The sequence below is a fragment of the Xiphophorus maculatus genome, chromosome 12, assembly GCF_002775205.1.
Source record: "Xiphophorus maculatus strain JP 163 A chromosome 12, X_maculatus-5.0-male, whole genome shotgun sequence".
NCBI lineage: Eukaryota > Metazoa > Chordata > Actinopteri > Cyprinodontiformes > Poeciliidae > Xiphophorus > Xiphophorus maculatus.
Window position 1 is genome coordinate 11,052,757 of NC_036454.1, and position 19,575 is coordinate 11,072,331.

Here is a 19,575-nt window from a genome sequence, read left to right on the forward strand (position 1 = left end):
CAGATAATCTCCGTCTCATGAATCCACCTGATCTGAAGTTCAAAGCAGCGTAATTAGAGCAGAAACTTTGGGAAACTTGCTCTTCATCCAACTTCTAAATATTTACCTCTTCCTTTCTTTCATGCTGAAGGCAGAATTCAGCTAATGAACCAGTGGAGACCCAACGCAACCAGAGCTGGGCTCAATTATGGAGATTTAAACTGGGAGGACAGACAATGCAGAGAAGCCAAACTTGACAGGAAGCAAAATAAAACAATTTTCCCTCAGCGGGGAGCATCCATCATCAACTCCTGTCTCCTGCTGTCTCCCTGAAGAGGCGGTGTAAACAGTGGAGCCTGAGGCGTCCTCACCTGTCTCTGCACGTCACACCAAGGGAGAAACTGGGACAATGGGAAACAGCAGGAGATTTGCACCAGAAAGAACAGGACTGGTGGTGAAAACAAAAAAATAAAGACAGGCTGAACGGGGAACCAGGAAGAGAAACATTGAGTGTTGATCTGGTAGACTGATGAGAAGACGTGTTTGGGAGGATTGGGACAAGACTGGAAAGCTAATAACATCATTGATTTACCTGTGTTTTTTCTCTAAACTTTTCATGATAATAAAAAAGGAATATTTTTTGTCATACCAACAACTAATTAGACCGCTTTCAACATTTACATATCTAAAAGAAGTACTTAAACTCTCAAAAGTACAAATACAACACAGTCAATGTTACTAGTCAAATATTATCTAAGTGGTTCTCAAATGTAAAGATTTTCAGATCCAAACAACAAAAACTATGAAACCTTACTTGCTTGTATATTTTTGGATAAGAAATATTATCCTCCATAATGTGTTGATGAAACCCCTTAGCAAACTGTTAAAACAATAATGTTGAACATCGCTTCACATAAATCAGTCTCTTTGGGATTTTGCTTTGGTTTTGTGATTTTTTTTTGCAATCAAAATCACTAATTTCGTTTTGCTACTTTAGAAATAATCGCAAGAAATTTCGTAATATTTATGCTTATATTTGACAGTAAATGTGACTTTTTTACTTATCCTATCGATCACGAACTAAAACTTGAAATCAAGCTAGGTTGAGGCAGAAGTGGAGTAAAAGTTTAGAAATACTGCCACCTTCAGGTCGGAGTCAGCATCATTTAAACCTGATGTTTTTGACCATTTTTGCAGAAAATTTGCAAGAAACTCACAATTATGCATCTTCACAAAAATGTCTGGGGATCTGTTGCAGAAGGTATGCAGAAGGAACTGTTAAAATAATATTCTAATGCGTCCCTCTGGAGTCTGGAGGGCCACATACGAAGCCACCACAGGCCAGATTTGGCCCCTGGGCCTTGAGTTTGACATCTGTGTCTTAAAAGGATTTGCCATCTTTGGCCGTCCAGGTAAGGTCACTCCGGTTTAGTGATAAAATCTGAAAAAGGAATACAAAAATGTGCCAGATCTGTGCTGATGTGTAGAAGAGCAACAACAGTCAAGATTAAAATCAAGACGTCTTAAGGAAGGAGATTCTGTTTCTGTGTGCAGGATGCCTACGATTAAATAAATCCTTAATCACCTTCACTTGTCTTTATCACACATTTTGGCCAGTGTTTATGGATTTGGTTGTCTTATCTTCTCTTTAAGATTTTCAATAAAGATTGAGCTGCTGCGTAGATGTAGGAAGGTGTATGCCAACAAAGTTCACAGCTTTAGTCGTCACCCATTTGACAGCACAGAGTCTGAATGTGCTGCTAAAAGCTTCTTCCACATGAAGAAACATCAGGACAAACCAGAGGGAGCGTGGAGAAGGAAAACACCAAATGTCTCCTTTTGATTCGCTGACCTGTGAGGGGTTTGCCTTCAGGCCTCCTGCAGTGAGCATAGCCTCTAAAATTAGCAGTTTTAGTTAAAAACACCACAAATACAGCTCTGGGAAAACATAAAAGACCACTTAAAATAATCAGTTTCTCTGATTTTACTTTTTATAGGTATATGTTTGAGTAAAATGAACATTGTTATTTTATTTTATGGACTACTGATAACATGACTCGAAAATTCCAAGCAAAAATGTAGTATTTATTTGCAGAAAATGAGAAAAAAAAGATATTTTCTCATTATTTAAGTGCTTTCTGACCTCAAATAATGCAAAGAAAACAAGATCAAATTAATTTAGTAACAACAACACTAATATTTTAACTCAGGAAGAGTTGAGAAATGAATATTTGGTGGAATAACCAGGAGGTTTTCAGTCGGGTTCAGTGCAGTGGGCTCTTAATTTTTTCCATATGTATAGGTGCTACTTAATGCAAAACCTGAGCTTCTGTAGCGCCCTCTGGTGCTCAAATGCGTGAATAGTCAAATAGTTGATGAGAAAATTAAGCTTTTACACCCCTTTATTAGTAAGAAAAAATGACATCTAGTTTATTAGATCCCATCCATTTCTGAACACTGCCAACAAATTTAACTATCTGTAGCTATCTCCTGTCTTGAGAACAGTTGTAAGGAATCCTCCAATACTAAAGGTCCAAATATCATCTGCATATGATCCAATTTTTGCTACTTCTCTCCTTCAAATCTTGAGCTGCATAAACTTCACATCCTGCTTTTTATCAGAGTGGGTCGTTTTCTTCCTCATTGGTTTGACCTCTTCGCACCGAAACCACCAAACATCACCTCCGCCTTTCCTCTGATGCGCAGCTTTGTCTCAGAGAAGCTATTTTTAGCTGCTCGCCATTATCGAGTCGAGGGTTTTGACGACTGCCAACGCCCTGTCTCCATTTCCTCTGCACTGCTGACCTGAGGAAACAGAGTTCACCTCTCCTTCTAAAGTCCTGCTGTTATCCTACAACACTGAACAAATTTTGCTCAATCTGGAAACAAAGAGGAGCAGAACGGAGCAGAACACAAATGTCCTTTGTAATAAGAAAATTGTGAGGAAAACAGAGAAAGAAATGGCAGCTTAATTTAAAAAAAATCTACAAAAAAATTAGAAATTTCTGAGTTTGAAAAGTTAAAAACGACTAGAAAAACATTCAGATTTTTTTTTTGTTGAAAAAAATGTGGAGAATGAGATGATTTTTCAACCTTTGAAACTCAGAAATTATAAAGATGAGTTTTTTCTAGAAAATTTCCGAGATTAAGCTCAAAATTTTAAAGTTTTTTTGGCAGAAATTTACTTCTCTTTTTATTTTTATTTTCTATATGCCATGTCCCTAATATGCATCTCAGCAATTTAAACAACGTGACATAAAAAGGTCCAGGCAGAAGCACAAAGCTTATAATTACACTAAATTACCCCGTCATAAATCACAACAATTATATAAAAAATCCAAAGTATATCACTTCCTATATAAAATTACTAAACAGAAACATAAAAGGAAAGAAAACAACTCAAAACAGCAACAAAAAAAACACAATTTAAAATTATTTGCCTTTGTAATCATCAAATATTTTCTTCTATATATATTTTTGAAAACTCATAAGTCCATGCTTTCATCATTTCTTAATTTATTTCCAATGACAGAAAAATTCCTTTTATTGATCTATTTGTTTAGTCCATTGAATGCCATTTTTACTGTTCTCTAAAAGATTATTATAATACTCGACATTCAGTCTTCTCATTACAGAAGTATTTTTATATCGTTTATACTTGTTCTCACTTTCAGTAGTTCTTATTTTCATGAATTTCTTGTATGAAAGGTTTTTCTTTTTATATAGCTACTCTTCGTCATCCCAGACTTTTCATTGTATTTTTCTTTAAACCAACACTTTCTAATAGGGCAATATTTACTGTACAGCTCAGAAAACCTAAATAAAAATGCATCATAGTCCTGTGTCTTAAACATATGCTTCAGGAAATGTTCGGTTACATCTAATAATTTTATCATAGTAATGTCAAAAAAAAAGTCTAACTCAGAATAATCTTCTGATTTGTTTAGTTTCAGGGATGGAAAGTGTGTCTGTTTGTGTCACAGCAGAAAGGACCAGCCTGAATCCAAAAGAGGAAGATGTGTAGAGAATGCTAATGCTCTCCCAGCACATCTGATAGATGAGTGTGTGCAGCTCAATGATCTCCAGATACTTGACCCTGAGGTTTTCTGCCAGACACAATAAGTCAGAGGAGCCCACAGGGTCTCCATCCATCCGATCGAGTCGACAATCAATCCGAACACGCTCCATGCGACCAGCTGCTGTGGATTCATTCGTGTCAGTCTCACCCGCTCTCTTTCCCGTTACGTTTCCTCACCTTTGTCCTGTGGCTGCGTGCTGGCGATGATCCATTTCACCAGGCAGCACTTCATCAGAGCTTTCCTGGAGAACCTCGGCTTCTGCCACTTCCCAGAGTTCTTCACCCGGCCCGGAGCTGGATCCACGCCGTTCGCATCTCCCAGAAGGCTGCCGTCCACCATCTTGCCGTCCGCCTGGATGGAGGAGAGGAAAGAGGGAAATTCAGATCAACGCAGAAACCGAGGAGGACTAATTTACACAAAGCAGAAAAAGAAATCTGTTTCTTATTAGGTTTTGTGATTTTATATTTTACATAATTCTTTAATTGCTTTGTGAAACATAAAAGTTATGCTTCCTTGGACAGGTTAGGATAGGTCTATGGGCTAAACAAAACATGTCCATTACATTTTGTTGCACAAAATTATTCTTAAATAATGAGATGTTAGTTTGTTTAGATGAGTAGATTTTGAGCTCCTTTCAGGTTGAGCTGTTTTAGAGTCTCTTGTCACTTTAAATCCAAATAAGCTGCTGCTGGCCAACTCAATATTTACATTCTCATGTGAAAATGGCTGCCCTTAAGTAACCATACATCTTTGAAAAGCATTAGTGGAGCCTCCTGCACTACCATCCAGAAACCAAGTGGTAAGTCAACAACAAACCATTTGTGTTTTCCAGCAGCCATTGTACAGAGCATGAAACCAGCTGACCAAACTTCCTTGAGTTCTGTTTGGATTGCTCAGTGACAGGCAGAGCTCAGCTGGGGTTGCTAGGTAACGGCACTGTGCCTTCTGAATTTGATTTAAAATTCAGGAGGTATTTGAAACAGCTTATTTTCCAGAAACCAAAAAACGGCTGGGTGTTTTTTTTAAGCTCTTGGGCTACTTTTTGGAAGACGTTAAGACAAAAATGGAAGTGCAAAAATGTGCAAAACGTGAATTTTGCCTAATAAGTTTCCTTGACGTTTGTCTGCATTTTCTTGTTTTTTAAATAGTGACAAACCTTCACAAGATTGTAAGAATCAAAACACTTTTCCACTCAGCTGTACTTCAGGTACTGAACTTAAAATGAGTGAAAAGTCAAGACAATTTCAACAGATTTGCTGCTTGGATGTGAAACACAAACATTTAAATCATGACTTCTGCACAGTTTTGCAGATAAATTCTACATCAAAACTGGACCTTAAAACTGGACCTTTTTATTGCCGTTGAAGAGAAACGGAACAGCGGTGCAACAAAAATGGGCAATAATCAGTACGTTTGAAGAAAATAAACCTTAAAAACACTGATAACAAGAGACTGTTTTCTTCATCTCAACTAAATCTGTGAGGATTTTTAAATGTTTTTTTTACAGTATTTTCATGCAACACCAACCCATTGCAGCTCATTCATATTCTGCATTTTCTCCCCTTTTTTCAGAGAAAACAAAACTTTTCAGTTTCTCATTTTCTAATCTGAACACTGATTTGGTCTGGTGAGAATGACCTGAACTTTCCAGAAGCTACATTCAGCCTCTCCTGCTGAGATCGTGCAAAGCAAACACATTTATTCAGAGAGATGGAAGATGAAAGAGGGGGAACACAGAGCAAACAGCAGCTCTGTTTGTTCTGCTGGAAGGAGAGGAAATAAAAGGATGATTGAGGAGAAGCGAACGATGGAGGCGGTAGGACAAAAACGAACACAAACGCAAACAGTGGGGATGTTTAATGGCTATTTGATCCCTCGGGAGTCCGATCATGCAAATGCCTCTCTGGAAGGTAGAGAGAGAAAAAGTAATAGGATGCTGGAAGGTTTCTTGAAGAACCAAAGTCAATTCGCATAATGAATTGCTGACTGTCAGAGGATGGTAAGACATAGGAGGCGAAGGATTCGTTTTGATGGAGGAACACATCCTGGACTACTTCTGTGCAGCTTTGATGATGTGAAAAATTAAGAAAATCAGAGGAAAATGCAAAAAAAACAAAACTGCATCAACATTCAGTGTCTACTAAAAATATTTACATGAGTGTCACATTAGAAGCACAATGTTTTATGGGACACATATTACGTGGTATTCAACAATCACGTTAAATCCCAATAAAGCACACAGATGTTTGTGATTTTAACGTCTAAAAATGTGAAAAACTTTGAGCTATGTGAATATTAGAAGCCAGTATAAATAACACAAACAGACAGAGCTGAACTGACTCATAACGCAGCGACAGCGCATCAAATTGGAAAGAGACGGCTGAAAATACGCCGTTTAGCCACTAATCTAATAAAGTGCTTCAAGCGGAGGGGAGTAATCTGAAAGCACATCAAAACTCACTTCTTTGAAGGATTAAATGAAAAGCCAGAATAGTTTCTGATGCGACTTTTCTGTGAAACTCGCGGACAGACGCAGTGTAAACAAAAGAAAATTCAAAGCTGCATCAGTTGTTTATTCACGGGCTGCTGGACACGACGGAGTTCTCCCAGTCACGGCTCACATGCTCCCATTTGAAGTATCTCTCCTGCTCCTTAATGCTCCGGCTGGCCCTGACCTGCCTGCGGCTACAGAGTCAGAACATCAGCCTCTGAAACGCGCACTAACTCACAGCCACCCCCGGCCCATAAGGCAGAACAAACAGCAAACACAGAGCAGAGACACATTATTATCCTCAGCTATAAATTATTAAGGATCAGCTGCCGAATAAATGTTTGTTTACATGAAACATAAACATGATGCTACTCAAAACACAGAGATGTTTTGAGTTGATCTAAAAAAACGAAACTACACTGCAAAAACACAAATACTACCAAGTAGTTTTGGTCTAATTCCTAACACACCCGAAACAAAACTAACTTTTTCAGGAAGATATAGAAGCTTATTTTTAGTCAATAACTCGTTCATATTGATGAAAAAGAACTTGTTCTATTGGCAGATTATTTCCCTTCCAACAAGACATTTTCCCCATGTTATAAATGAAATAATCTGCTACGTAACAAGTATTTTTTCATCAATATGAAGGAATTATTGACTTAAAGCAAGCTACTATATCTTGCTGAAAAGTTACTTGTAAGTTAGTTTTGTCTTATTTCATTTTGCACTAGAAACCAGAATTACATGGTAAGATTTTCTGTTTTTGCAGCGTAAAGATATAGGCTAAACTTCCCAGTCTTTACTGAGAGGTTAACAAACTCCAGAATCAATATTTACTGTGGGAAAACTTTGCCAATGAAGCATGCAGCCCAATATGTCAGAGCCTGAGGGAAAGCCACCGAAAATACCACGAGAATCTGAACTTGACCTGCTTTTGAACATTTTGATCTGTTTTTAGCTCTTTACTGGCCTGCCCAATCAACCTGATATAATCTTGCTGGATGGTTTATTTGCTCCTGACTCCGAAGCGTCTCCTCATGTGGTGATCTATTTACGTAATTCGAGGTTGATCATTGAACCATTTTTAATGCGACTCCTCCATTGAGGTCAGTTAACCAGGAGAGACCCTAAGGATGTTTTCACACCTGAGAGTCCAGTAGACTCTGACTGATAGGAGAAAAAAGCTGAAACATTGGTTACATTTTCAGGTTTGTTGTCTCCACAGCTGGGTAGTAATTACATTTTCAGTTACATTAACTTGAGTAACTTTTATGAAAAAATGTACTTTTAGTAGTATTTTTACTACACTTTACTTCTAACCTTTACTTAAGTAATTTTATTATGAAGTATTTCTACTCTTACTTGAGTAAAATGTCTGAACTTTCTACCCACTGAATAAAGAACAAACATGTTTTAACCAAAATTCACCAGACACAGACACACACCTGCAGTTTTTGTTAAAGTTTCATAAGTTTTATACACTGCTCAAAAAAAATAAAGGGAACACTCAAACAACACATCCTAGATCTGAATGAAAGAAATATTCTCATTGAATACTTTGTTCTGTACAAAGTTCCATTTGCACAACAGCAGGTGAAATTGATAGTCAATCAGTGTTGCTTCCTAAGTGGACAGTTTGATTTCACAGAAGTTTGATTTACTTGGAGTTATATTGTGTTGTTTAAGTGTTCCCTTTATTTTTTTGAGCAGTGTATTTAAATAAACTGATTTGTAAACATTATTTTTTTTAACTTAATTTTGTTATTTTTAGCTACTTATATGAATTATTGTCATTTTGGTCCTTAAAATACCAAAATTTCCACTTCACTTTATATTTTTGTCCGTCTGATGATGTAATTTCTAAATATTAAATTATCTAATAGTTACCTGAATTTTTACGAAATATTTTTTTACTCTTATTTGAGTAAGTCCTTGGACGGCTACGTTTTACTTTTACTTGAGTACAATTCTTGGGTATCTGCCTGATTATCCAAATGGTAAAACATTTTTAGAAACAATAAAAGAAGTCAAATGGATTTCTACTTTAGGAAATGATATTATCTAGATATCTATACCATCAAAGTTAATTTCTCTCAAAATCTAAAAAAAAAAATAGTTTGCATTTCTGAACGTTAAATCCTGACGGCTTTTAATATTGGCTAATAAGCTAAGAGTTTATGATGAGCATATGACACGTCCTGCTCACACAAAACAGTGTGAAACATAGCATACTGTATATTTATATAATATAATATAAATGTAAAATAAGACAAAGTGAAATCTAGAGCCTTGTTGCCAAAATGCTTTGTTCAGTTTCCATTAAAGAAACTGTGAGATTACAGCAGTTAAGGGAATCCAAGAGGCTTAAAATACTGGCAGAGAAGAGAGTCTAGCTGACATAAAAACGACAGGCAGGCAGAGACGTATAGTCATGTAATGTAATATCAGTAGAGTGCTGTTTTCATTAATAAGTAATAACAGATCAATCAGGTCACAGAGGAGAAACGTCCCCTTGTCTGTCTGATGTTCGACTCATTATTTTCTTTTTCTTCCCCTCAGATTGACACAAACTCAACATTCAATCTGTTCTTTGTCACAACATCTGCATGCTTTTTTATATTGGAAGTATATTCCACACTGATGCCAGATACAATTCATGTTGTTGGTCATTATTCCAGTTGTTGTGCCTTTTCATGTTCATTTTTACAATAGGTTTTAATTAATTTATTGCCTTTTTTGTTTAGATATTGAGATCAGTTTTTTTTTGGAGATGAATCAACAGTCGTCAGCACTAATCCCCTCACCCGTTTCATTGCCGGACCATCTATCATTCCCAGCTTCTCCCTGTTCATCAGATTCAACTATTGTTCTGAAAAATACAAAGAACCGGGAGACGGACCTTTGGACTGCAACTCTTCTTCCAAGATTCATGATCCAGAAATGGTTAAGTGTTAAAATAACTGAAACTCATCATCTCTGTAATTGAGGCTTGCTGTTATAGTTGTAGTTAAAATGTATTCCTTTGTTCCATTTTTCATTGTTTATGTTTCTGTTTGTTATGATCCAGAGGCCAATACTGGCTGTCTTGGAGACTCAGGACTGTCCAACGCATGAGGAGCACGTTGGTGTCCCTGGCCAAACTTCACGGACAGCCCAGCAACCCGAAGACAGTTTTTAGTGAACAGCTTTTGGTGGGGAGCGCAGAGAGGATCTGTCAAAATTAACAGAAACAAACTGGGTAAGAAGTTATGGTACTGCATTTATCTGTATGTACTGTAATGTCCAGCAAGTTAAAAGAAAATTTACTATATCTTGTTACATAAACTGCATGCATTGATAAAGGCTGCACTTTCACCACCTAGTAATTGAAGAAAAATGTATAAAGCATACTGTTTTTTGCATTGACCAGCTGGCAGACCCTATGATGAGCAATGAAAGTGACATGTTCATCATGAAAGCATGTACATTATTCCACGTTGTTACATGTTTTATAATTATGGTGGATGTTTTGAAATAGATGCTTAAATGAAATTCGCAGGTCGGGATTCAGACCCAGGATCTTCTTGCTGCAAAGCAACAGTGCTACCAACTGGAGTAGCTTTAGAGACGTATGCTATTTGGTTTTCCATTTCAAAACAAAATTCGCAAAGACAAAACAACCATGCTTTTTTTTGTTGGTTTGTTTTTCTGTTATTAAAACCTGAAGGAAAAAAAAAACAAAATCTAATGACTAGAAATCCACAGCGTTTGATTTTTGCTTCAGCTATCTAAATCCAAAATAAAATATATAGTTTTTGTTTAGCAATGAATGCTGACACCAAAGAAGAAGAGTTTGTTCATGATAAGATTATTAGTTTCAACTGAAGGAAACTTTTAGTTAAACTTTGGAGATGTTTGACCTTCCAAACTGTCACAATTTGAGGTGTAAAGTACAAAACTTGGCTTGTTGGACTGGAAAAACTTTTTTCTGCTCTCAGTTCGATCAGATCGATCTGTCGTGAAAATCAGAGCTGCTCTAATTGATCCACTGGGTTACATTTAACAAAACTCAGACTACACACAGAATGGAAAACAACAGCCATTTCATTAGCACCTCACATTAATATTTATTATGTCTCTTCCCTCTGGATGTCTGCATATCTCCATCCTCAATTGCTCCATCTCATCACTTCCCCATTCTTTCCAATTTATTTCTCTGTCAATCACTCCTTCTTCTTCTCTCCTCCTCGTAGGCCTTCCTCTCCCACCATAACGTCACCAGAATGCAGGGCAGGTGAAGCAAAGCAGGATCCATGGGAGACTCTGCCTCTGCAAGCATGTGTGTGCTTTAACAATGCAGAAAAATGAGACGAGAAACACAGGAGGAGGAGCAGCGAGTGACAGAGAGTGACAGGACAAAGGAAGAAGAGCAGCGCACACAGCAGCCAGAAAAAGATAAAAACATATACACAATCCAGGATCTCCAGCAGTGGTTTTATATCTCTATTGTGTAAGAAACGACGCAACAAAGTTTGCATATTTTGTTGGCACAATGTGTGCAACAACAGCAGATTGAAATGGCTTATTACTAAATAAGCAGCTAGGAAAAAAAAAGATCCATTCATTTATTGTTTACACAGTGAGCTTCTGCCTCACAGATGATCTCCTACTTAACCCCTCCAGACTAGTGGCAGCAGCAATTAGCAGACACCTGGTGTAACTGAACGTTTGCTGAGCATATCAAACAAACCACTTCTCAGTCCAACGCTCCTAAGAACGGCTGCAAACGGCATAGTAAAGGAGCATTGTTGTGATCAGGAGCTGAAGGCTGAGTGTCAGAAGGAGTAGAAGCTTCTCAAAGAGACAGAGACCCAATTTCCAGGTCTTAAATTGTGTAGTTACATTTCTTTTAAAGGGGACTTATGCTAAATTAAAATTTAGTGTATTTTTGTTCTTCCATTTGGATCTCGATTGCTTCTAAAAACAGCTTAAGCACAAACAAAAAACATCCACCATTTTTTTGCAACAAGTTAATGTGTTTTGGTGTCTGGAAAATGAGCTTTTTCAAATACCTCCCAGTGGTTAAGTCATATTCGACGGGCACTTTGCTGTTACTTAGCAACCCCAGCCAAGCCCACCTGGTCACCTAGCAACCGAAGATGAGTTTAAGGAAATTTGTTCAGCTGGTTTTCACATTAAAAAATACTTTTGAATGTGAAAGTTTAATTTGATTTAATTTCCCTTTAATTTTCCAAAGGGAAATTTAATCAAATTTAATTAGTTTTATGCACTGTACAATGGCTGCTGGAAAATATATTTTTTTGTTGTTTTTGACTTGCCATTCAGAAACCATTTATTGCATTCTTGTTGGTTGTGCAGGAGGCTCTACTCATGTTTTTCAAAGATGATTAATCAATTAGTTACATGTTTAATGAAAATGAACTCCATCATTTTCATTCTGATGATTAATATTTTGTCAAAGGGGAATTTTGTTCATAATCCATTTTATTATGGTGCCTGTTGTTTGTGGTTCTTCTTTTCTTTCTACGTATTGTTTTTGGTTGTGATTTATTTTGCATTTTTAAAATGCCTTCTAGCTGCAGTGTGGAGTGTTCTGCACAAAATTAAAATTTGCTAGTCTTTCAGAAAGGACATTATTATTATGTCACTATCATTATATCATCTGAAAATGGTCTGAAAACAACAAATTTATCGGTTAGCACAATCATTTCTGGGACAATTTATTGTGAAATTTGTAATCATGATAGGCCCAGGTATACTTGCATTGTTATGCTATTACCATTATTGAAAATTATCTCAAAACGACAATATTATTGTTTATCGGGACAATTTATCAACCAGTCAAATTAGTTATTGTGACAGGCATACATGGAAATCATGACCAATGAAATTTTTTTTAATGAAGACCAAAAACAAATCAGTCAGTCTTCCACAGAAAAATAGAATCACAGATGCTGGAAGGTGGTTGGCGATAAGTCTGATGAAATGTTGGAAATAAGCCACCGTTGGCTCCAGCTTACTGCACATAATTTCAAACAAACCTGTGACCTTTATTTTAAGTTGATATAAATATCATGATTTCTCTATATGTTCTTGTGATGACTCAGAGTTCAGAAATCGGCTGATGGTCGAGAGCCGAGACTATTTGTGTGCTGAGCGATTGGGCCTCTCAGTACGGCTGTCAGTGCGAATCAGCGCAGCGTCTGTGGGAAGATAGCACATCCATATGGACTGCATGCTGTGTGTGTTTGCGTGTGCTCAGCTGTGACGGACACAGAGTGTGTGCTGTATTGATGTGTGAGCCTTCATGGGGAGACAGACTTAATTCTCTGGGGAGGCTCTGAGCTCCGGAGGAGCGACTTTTCAATTAACAACTGTTCCTCCTCTTATCTCTTTAACACACTCACTCAAATCAAATCGCCCTGTTTTAGCTGGTAATTTCTCGTTATATTGGTCATATTTTAAATTCTTTTTAACACAGCTATGTGTTGGAGTGTCGACTTTACAACTTTGTATCGTGTTTTAGACCTTAATATGTATGTATTAAAGAAACATCATTTTTATTTTCTGCAACCAAATTTAATGTAGGTAAAATCTATCATCATTCTTATTTTTGGCAACAGTAGAAAAGTTTGAAATATCTTTTATTTTAATATTTATTTCCAGGAGTTTAAAGATGCTTAGAGCAAATTGTAGCCAAAATCGGCAAGAAATTAATCTTAATGTGATTTTTTTATTTTTTTTTTTTGCTATTATTTGCAGTAAAGTTTTAGGGTCAGGGTGTCCAAAGTGCAGCTCGGGGGCCATTTATGGGTCTTGCACTGATTTTGTGTGGCCCCTCAGTCAAAATTCAACAATGGTAAAATATGGCATGCCAGCACAAACAGTTGATTCAGCTGGAAACTTTTGAAATAGATTTTAACATTTAAATCTTAAATTGGAAAATGTTTCTTTCAACAAAAAAAGTTTTTGTCTTTTCTTAATCATGTATTTTTGATCGATTTGTTCTCATTTCTTTATTTAAGAAAAATGTCAATATGTTATTAAAGTATTTAACAAAATAATTTAGAGAAAATCACAGAAACACCTGAAGACCAGAAGTTTGATGACATATCAAACTTAAATTTAAACGTATCAGTATTGATATCGGTATCGGTAATCGGTGATATGGGCCCTGCAATTATTTGGTATTCTTGCTCCTAATGTATTCAAATTTCCTTGAACTTTGTAACTGACAGCCATCTTGGCAGGCAGTTGCTATGGAGTTGCTATGACAACAAACAAGCCACAAGCTTAGAGCCCTCATTCTTAACTAACTTATAAACAATATAAGTACATTACAACTATTACTCAACTACAATTTTTGAGTATTCTGCCCACCTCTGTGTAATACTCAGGTAAATATCGCTGATATTTACTGTAGTAGTTACAAACTAATTAGCAAAAGTGGCTTAGCTAATGTAGCTAATGTAGCTTTTACACGCTACATATTTTCTTTTTGTTGGTCTCATAGCCAAGGGTCCGCCATCTTTACCCGTCCGGTTCAGAACTCTGTATTGGATCAATACCAAAATATGCAATATCACACACTCCTACCAAGACGAAAAACAAAAATAAAACTCTGTAATAGTTTATAAACTAAATAGCTTACTAAGTTTCCTGGCCATCTGTTTCTGCTACACCACACAGCTCTTCTCCAGGTTTGATGTGGATTCTGCTGAGCCCATCCACTTATAGGATAAAGTTACTAGAACTGTTCAATTATTTAATGAGTCTAAATTTGCCAATCACTCCACCTATTTACCAGGTGGCTCCCACAGACGAGGTGCCAGCTGCATAACAAAGTCCTCAGTCCCTGCAGTCAGTCTGTCTGCATGCCGTCACTGATCTGTGACAGAGTGTGGCTCTCCTGAGGAAACACGCACCATTAGGAAAGATCAACCTGAAGCCAGGTATCTGTCAAGAGTGACACAACACTGCAAAAACACAAAATCATAACAACTTTTGTCCAGTTTCTACTGCAAATATTTTCACTTTAAATGAGACAAGTAACTTTTCAGCAAGACATATACACTTCTTTTAAGTTAATCATTCTTAAATATGAAATACAAAAGTTTTTCACTTGTTTAAATTTTAAATTGATATATTCTAATTTGAAATGTCATGTTTTCATTAACTCTAAGCAGAAAATCATCAAAATTAATAAATAAAGTATTTTAAACACCAGCCGTACCCTAAGGAAGGCAGTGAAGTCAGTTTTCTTCTGACTGGTAGCAATATCAGACCATCACTTTGTTGCAAGAGAGAAAAGAAAATCTGCTATTTCTCTTTTGGTTTCATTCCTGAAGAGACATCTGAAGCAGGGAGCGTAGCTTTTGAACAGAAATTGAAGATATTTGTGCAAGGGACATCACGTCACCCCGCCTCTCGCCTGGAACGTTAGCTGGAGAAAGGCACCAGCACCCCTCCTGACCCTTCTAAGGGACAAGGGTGTTAGAAAATGGATGGATGGATGGACATCAAGTCTGAGCTGGAAAATTACTTTGGAGGGAGAGTAGAGCATATTTGTATGATCTATCTTCCAAGATGTCAAAACTTCCTGCACAGTGCAGGATTTGTCAGAGGCTTCCCCCAGAATTTGAACATTGAGCATTTGGAGGATCAGCTGAGGAATCAGAGTAAAATTAATGTTTGTTATATTAATTAGTTATTAAGTTGCCAATATATCTTGTTTCTGTCAATAATCCAATAGAATACGTATATTTGACATCGGGAGGTTTAACAATATTTTCATGGATGAAACCAACATTTGTAGGTTGATATTCAATATATAATTTTCAGTATCACTGTGGCTCTATTTAAAAAGGATCCAACTCAACGTTTACACTCACAAGTGAAAATGGCTGTGAACAGATGTACAATTATCTGAAAAGCATTAGTAGAGCCTCTTGCACAATCAACAAAAATGCAGGAAATGGTTCCTGAATGGTAGGTCAACAACAAAACACTTCTCTTTTCCAGCAGCCATTATACAGCACATGCAACGGCAAAACAACGGTAATACAACGGATGTGACTGAACATCCTGCAGCTCGGCTGGGGTTGCTAAGTAACGGTACATGGTTGTGCCCTAACAACTGGAAGATTTTTTAAACATTTCATTTTCCTGACTCTGAAAAACATTAACTTATTGCAAAAAAGAGCTGGGTGATTTTTCTAAGCACTTGGGTGTTTATAGAAACAGCAGAGTATAACAACAAGTATAACAACGTGCAAAATATAAATTTTGCATAAAAGATCCCCTTTAAAGGAAAGAAAAAGCGACATTAAATAAAAATTATTTAGTTTCCAGCATAAACTGAGTATTTTTCATCCTGAAGATCTAGTGCGTTACTAATGTTTTAAGATGGGGGAAATTCAGCTCTCTGACAGCCTCTCTCATCCCTCTGAAATTGGGTCAGAATGAGAAAACAACTGCTCATTATATTATTTAAAATAACTGAAGTGAGTCAAGCACTGGAAACACGAGGCCCTCGGATGCCTCACAGCATGATTTAATTCAAACACCTGCATGCTGACAGTCAGCCAGAGGATAAAACTATAAATGTTTCAAGCTTATAATGCAAGCTTCTAATGATGACTCCAAACTGCAACCATTTTTAAAATATGATTTACATAATACTGAAAAAAAAACCAACTCCACCAGTCAAAACAAATTGAAGTAAAATTACCTGTTGGCTGACTTAGGTGAAGCAGATGAGTATATTTGTGGGTTTATATTAATCAGAAAAATTAAGAGTTTTGGGAATTTAACATAAACATTGTTTAATAGTCTGACATGAAATGATTATGCAATAACTAGTACAATTCAATAATAATACAATAATACAAAAACTAAAGGTCAAGACAAAAATAAATATATAGTCTCATAATGTATTCTTACAGCCTTACTTGAACCACAAATGCATTACTAACAGCTGCCTGCGTTTATACATATTTAATATATTTTCATGTCTAATAAAAAACCACAAAACTCTTTGAAATTAAATATATAATTTCTTCTGTTACTAAATTACAGAGTGATTGTTTACTTGAATACATATCCACTCTGTAGGCATAATTGGGTTTAGTAATATTAGAACAACTTTCTCAGTCTGTTTGTAAAAATTTTAATCTGTGCTCTGAATGCTACACTGGAAATCTCAATCTGACCTCCTTCACGTTCTGACTGCTCAGTGCTTCCAATATGATTCTTGCTATTAGCCGAATATTCATCAACAGGCATCTCAGCTGCATTATGACAGGAAGTAGTTGGAAGCCATTTGGCAGCAATATAGTCTAAAAGACGTTAAAGAATTGGGGAATGAACACAAACTGGTCAAAATGGACATCTGAGGGAAAGAAAGGCAGCAATCCAGAGATTAAAAACCAAAACTGCAAAATAGAACTGCGTGTCAGATACTTCAGGTTTCCTACAGAAAACAGGAAAAACATCCGTCCATCAATCCACCCATGTTGTTTATTTATAGATGATTTAATAATCACTAAACAGGTATTTACAGGGTTCTTACATAATTTGTAAAACTGCCATTCCCAAATTCTCACCACTTAATAAAAAAAAACTTCTATTGAATATTTTAATAACTGATTTTAAAACGGGCTTAAATTGACAGCGACACCTGCAAAGGTTAATCTGGAAATACTTTAAATTTGGACGTAAAAAGTGAGTTGGATCCCTGAAAATAAGAGTTATACTTCACCACTGACTCAGTGGTCATAATGTTATGTTGAACTAGGAGTTGGCATTTATAAATTTCATTTATCATGAAATTATTTGATTTATCATTGCCTTGATAAATTTCAATTAATCAATTAAATAAAAAAAAATCCTGAAAGTACTGTTGGATTTTTAAAACTATTTTCTCCATTTGTTCTACAAGAGTTTCAATAAATATCAGTACATTTAAGATATATATTTTAAATGCAGTTACTGTGGGCAGCTTTGTGATTTAAATGCCACTTCTTTAAGTAAGCGGCATCAAGAACAGCATTTGTTTTGTGGCATGACTGCTGTGCCATGCAGTCACAGCCACACAATAAATCATAAAGGGTCATCATAATCACTCATAATTTTTATTATCACGATAGAACCACAAGATATTGCGATGAAATTCTAAGTCCATATCGCCCCCATTTTCCGATATGAAATAATTAATCTGTTAGCGATTTATGCACACAAACAAAAGGATTCCGATAAAAAAAAAAGATGCCCGAAACAACTGCCTCCTTTAAAAAAAAAAAAAAAACAACAACAACAACAAAACAAACTAAGATGTAATCTGAATCTTGTAACAGGTTGTTCCTGATTTCCATCTCAGAGAGAGAAACCTTCAAAACGGAGATGAAACTCAGCCAGAGTGGATTAACTAGCGGAGCTTTGCGAGGCGCAGGGAATCACTTAGAGCCTTTTTACATTCCAGTCTGCTCGCTCGATCCAGACTCTGCTCGTTGTTGGGGACTGATCTCCCAACCTGCTCCCCCGAGCCAGGAGGAAAACACGCACACACATGATTTCAGACACATAATCCCACTCTCTCCCTGCTGCTCAGACGAGGACTGGAGGCGCACTCGTTACCAGCAGCTTTGAAGACACGCGTGACGCTTGGAATCACGTAGAAAAAGTGGCCATAAAAAAAGAAAGAAAAAAGCCTGGACTTAATGAGTGAGAGGAAAAGTCACGGTGATGCCGAGTGACACTTGGTGTCCGCAGGGTTTGCGCTGCGCGCAGAGCGGGGAGTCTCCACCACATGCAGCTTCCAGCTGAGCTGCAATTACATAACTTCACTAAGAAACTCCGCTTTGGGCAAAAACTGGCAGCAAACGAGCTCAAAGAAATCACGGAGGGATGCAGGGACACGACGAAAAGCAGCAAGAAGCCAACAAGTAGCACAAGTGAGCAAATGGAAATTTAACTATTGCATTTTCTGGGATTTTCCGTCTACAGCAGACAAGATTTTATTTTATAAAATAAGAATATTAAAAATGTTTGAGACCTACCTGCATGGTGTTTTTTCCAGGAGAGATTCCCGTGGAGAGTGTGTCCTCGTTGCGTGGAGCCTCAACCTGACTGTCGCTTCTCTGGATGCGAAGGAATGTGCGCACACACATTTATCTACGCATACACACACACACACACACACACCCACACACACACACACACACACACACACACACACACACACACACACACACACACACACACACACACACACACACACACACACACACACACGCACTCACACACACACATACACAGGGATTCACGGAGAGGGTGGGGTGCAGCAGGGAGCGGCTACAGAGGACACAACTGGACATCCATATTTTAGAGACGTGGGGAAAGCCACCAAACTGCCTGTGGATTTATTTATCCAACAAGTTAACCTGTAACATCTGGGCAGATGTGCAACATTAACCCTCACAGCTGTACTGGTGCAGCTGCTGCTCTTTAAATGAGATTAATGTGGTACTTTCTCCATCTTTAGAGATTTCCCTCACTATGTGGTGCTCAGTCTTTTATATCACACACTTATTGGCACTTTGCAGCTTAATGGAGGTTAATAAGATCTCACTACGGATTTCATTAAAGACTTCAATATCAGCTTCAGAGACATCATTAGCTAACACTTTTAGGCTACTGGTAGGAATGGTTTTTATCTCCAATCCTGGTTGTGTGAGAGAATAAACTGGTTAGCCAGTCTACAGCTCTGGATAACTCAGATATACAGCAAAATAAACCAGGAATGCACAAATCAAGTCAGTAGGTGGGTATGCATTACATGCAACACATAGGGGTGCTGCACAAAAGGGGGCGCCAGAACATGGCTGAAAAAAATATTTAGAGTCAAGAATGTGCTTTTCAACCCATTTTAATAGTGTTGTCATAATGGGGAGGCAGAAAAGAAGGTTCTTGGGGCAGAAAACAAAACAAAAAAACGGCAGAGGGATAAAGTTAATGATGTTGTAG

The 19,575-nt window shown here is 37.1% G+C and overlaps 1 protein-coding gene across 4 annotated transcripts in view; it reads right to left on the bottom strand.

The window, feature by feature from the left end:
- Positions 1-18,751, bottom strand: part of LOC102228939 (calsenilin-like) — a 45,410-nt gene extending 26,659 nt beyond the window's left edge. For 3 of the 4 annotated variants that reach the window (XR_002753622.1, XM_023344128.1, XM_005794862.3), the window contains exons 1-2: positions 18,609-18,751; positions 4,235-4,409 (exon numbers count right to left, since the gene is read on the bottom strand). Coding sequence is in view for 2 of the 4 variants with exons in the window: in XM_023344128.1 (XP_023199896.1) it covers positions 4,235-4,409; positions 18,609-18,719 (286 nt within the window). In the remaining 2 variants the exon portion in view is untranslated. Of the gene's footprint in view, positions 1-4,234; positions 4,410-18,608 lie in introns of those variants that run through there. The other variant, XM_023344130.1, reaches the window with a different exon arrangement.
- Positions 18,752-19,575: the final 824 nt, after the last annotated feature.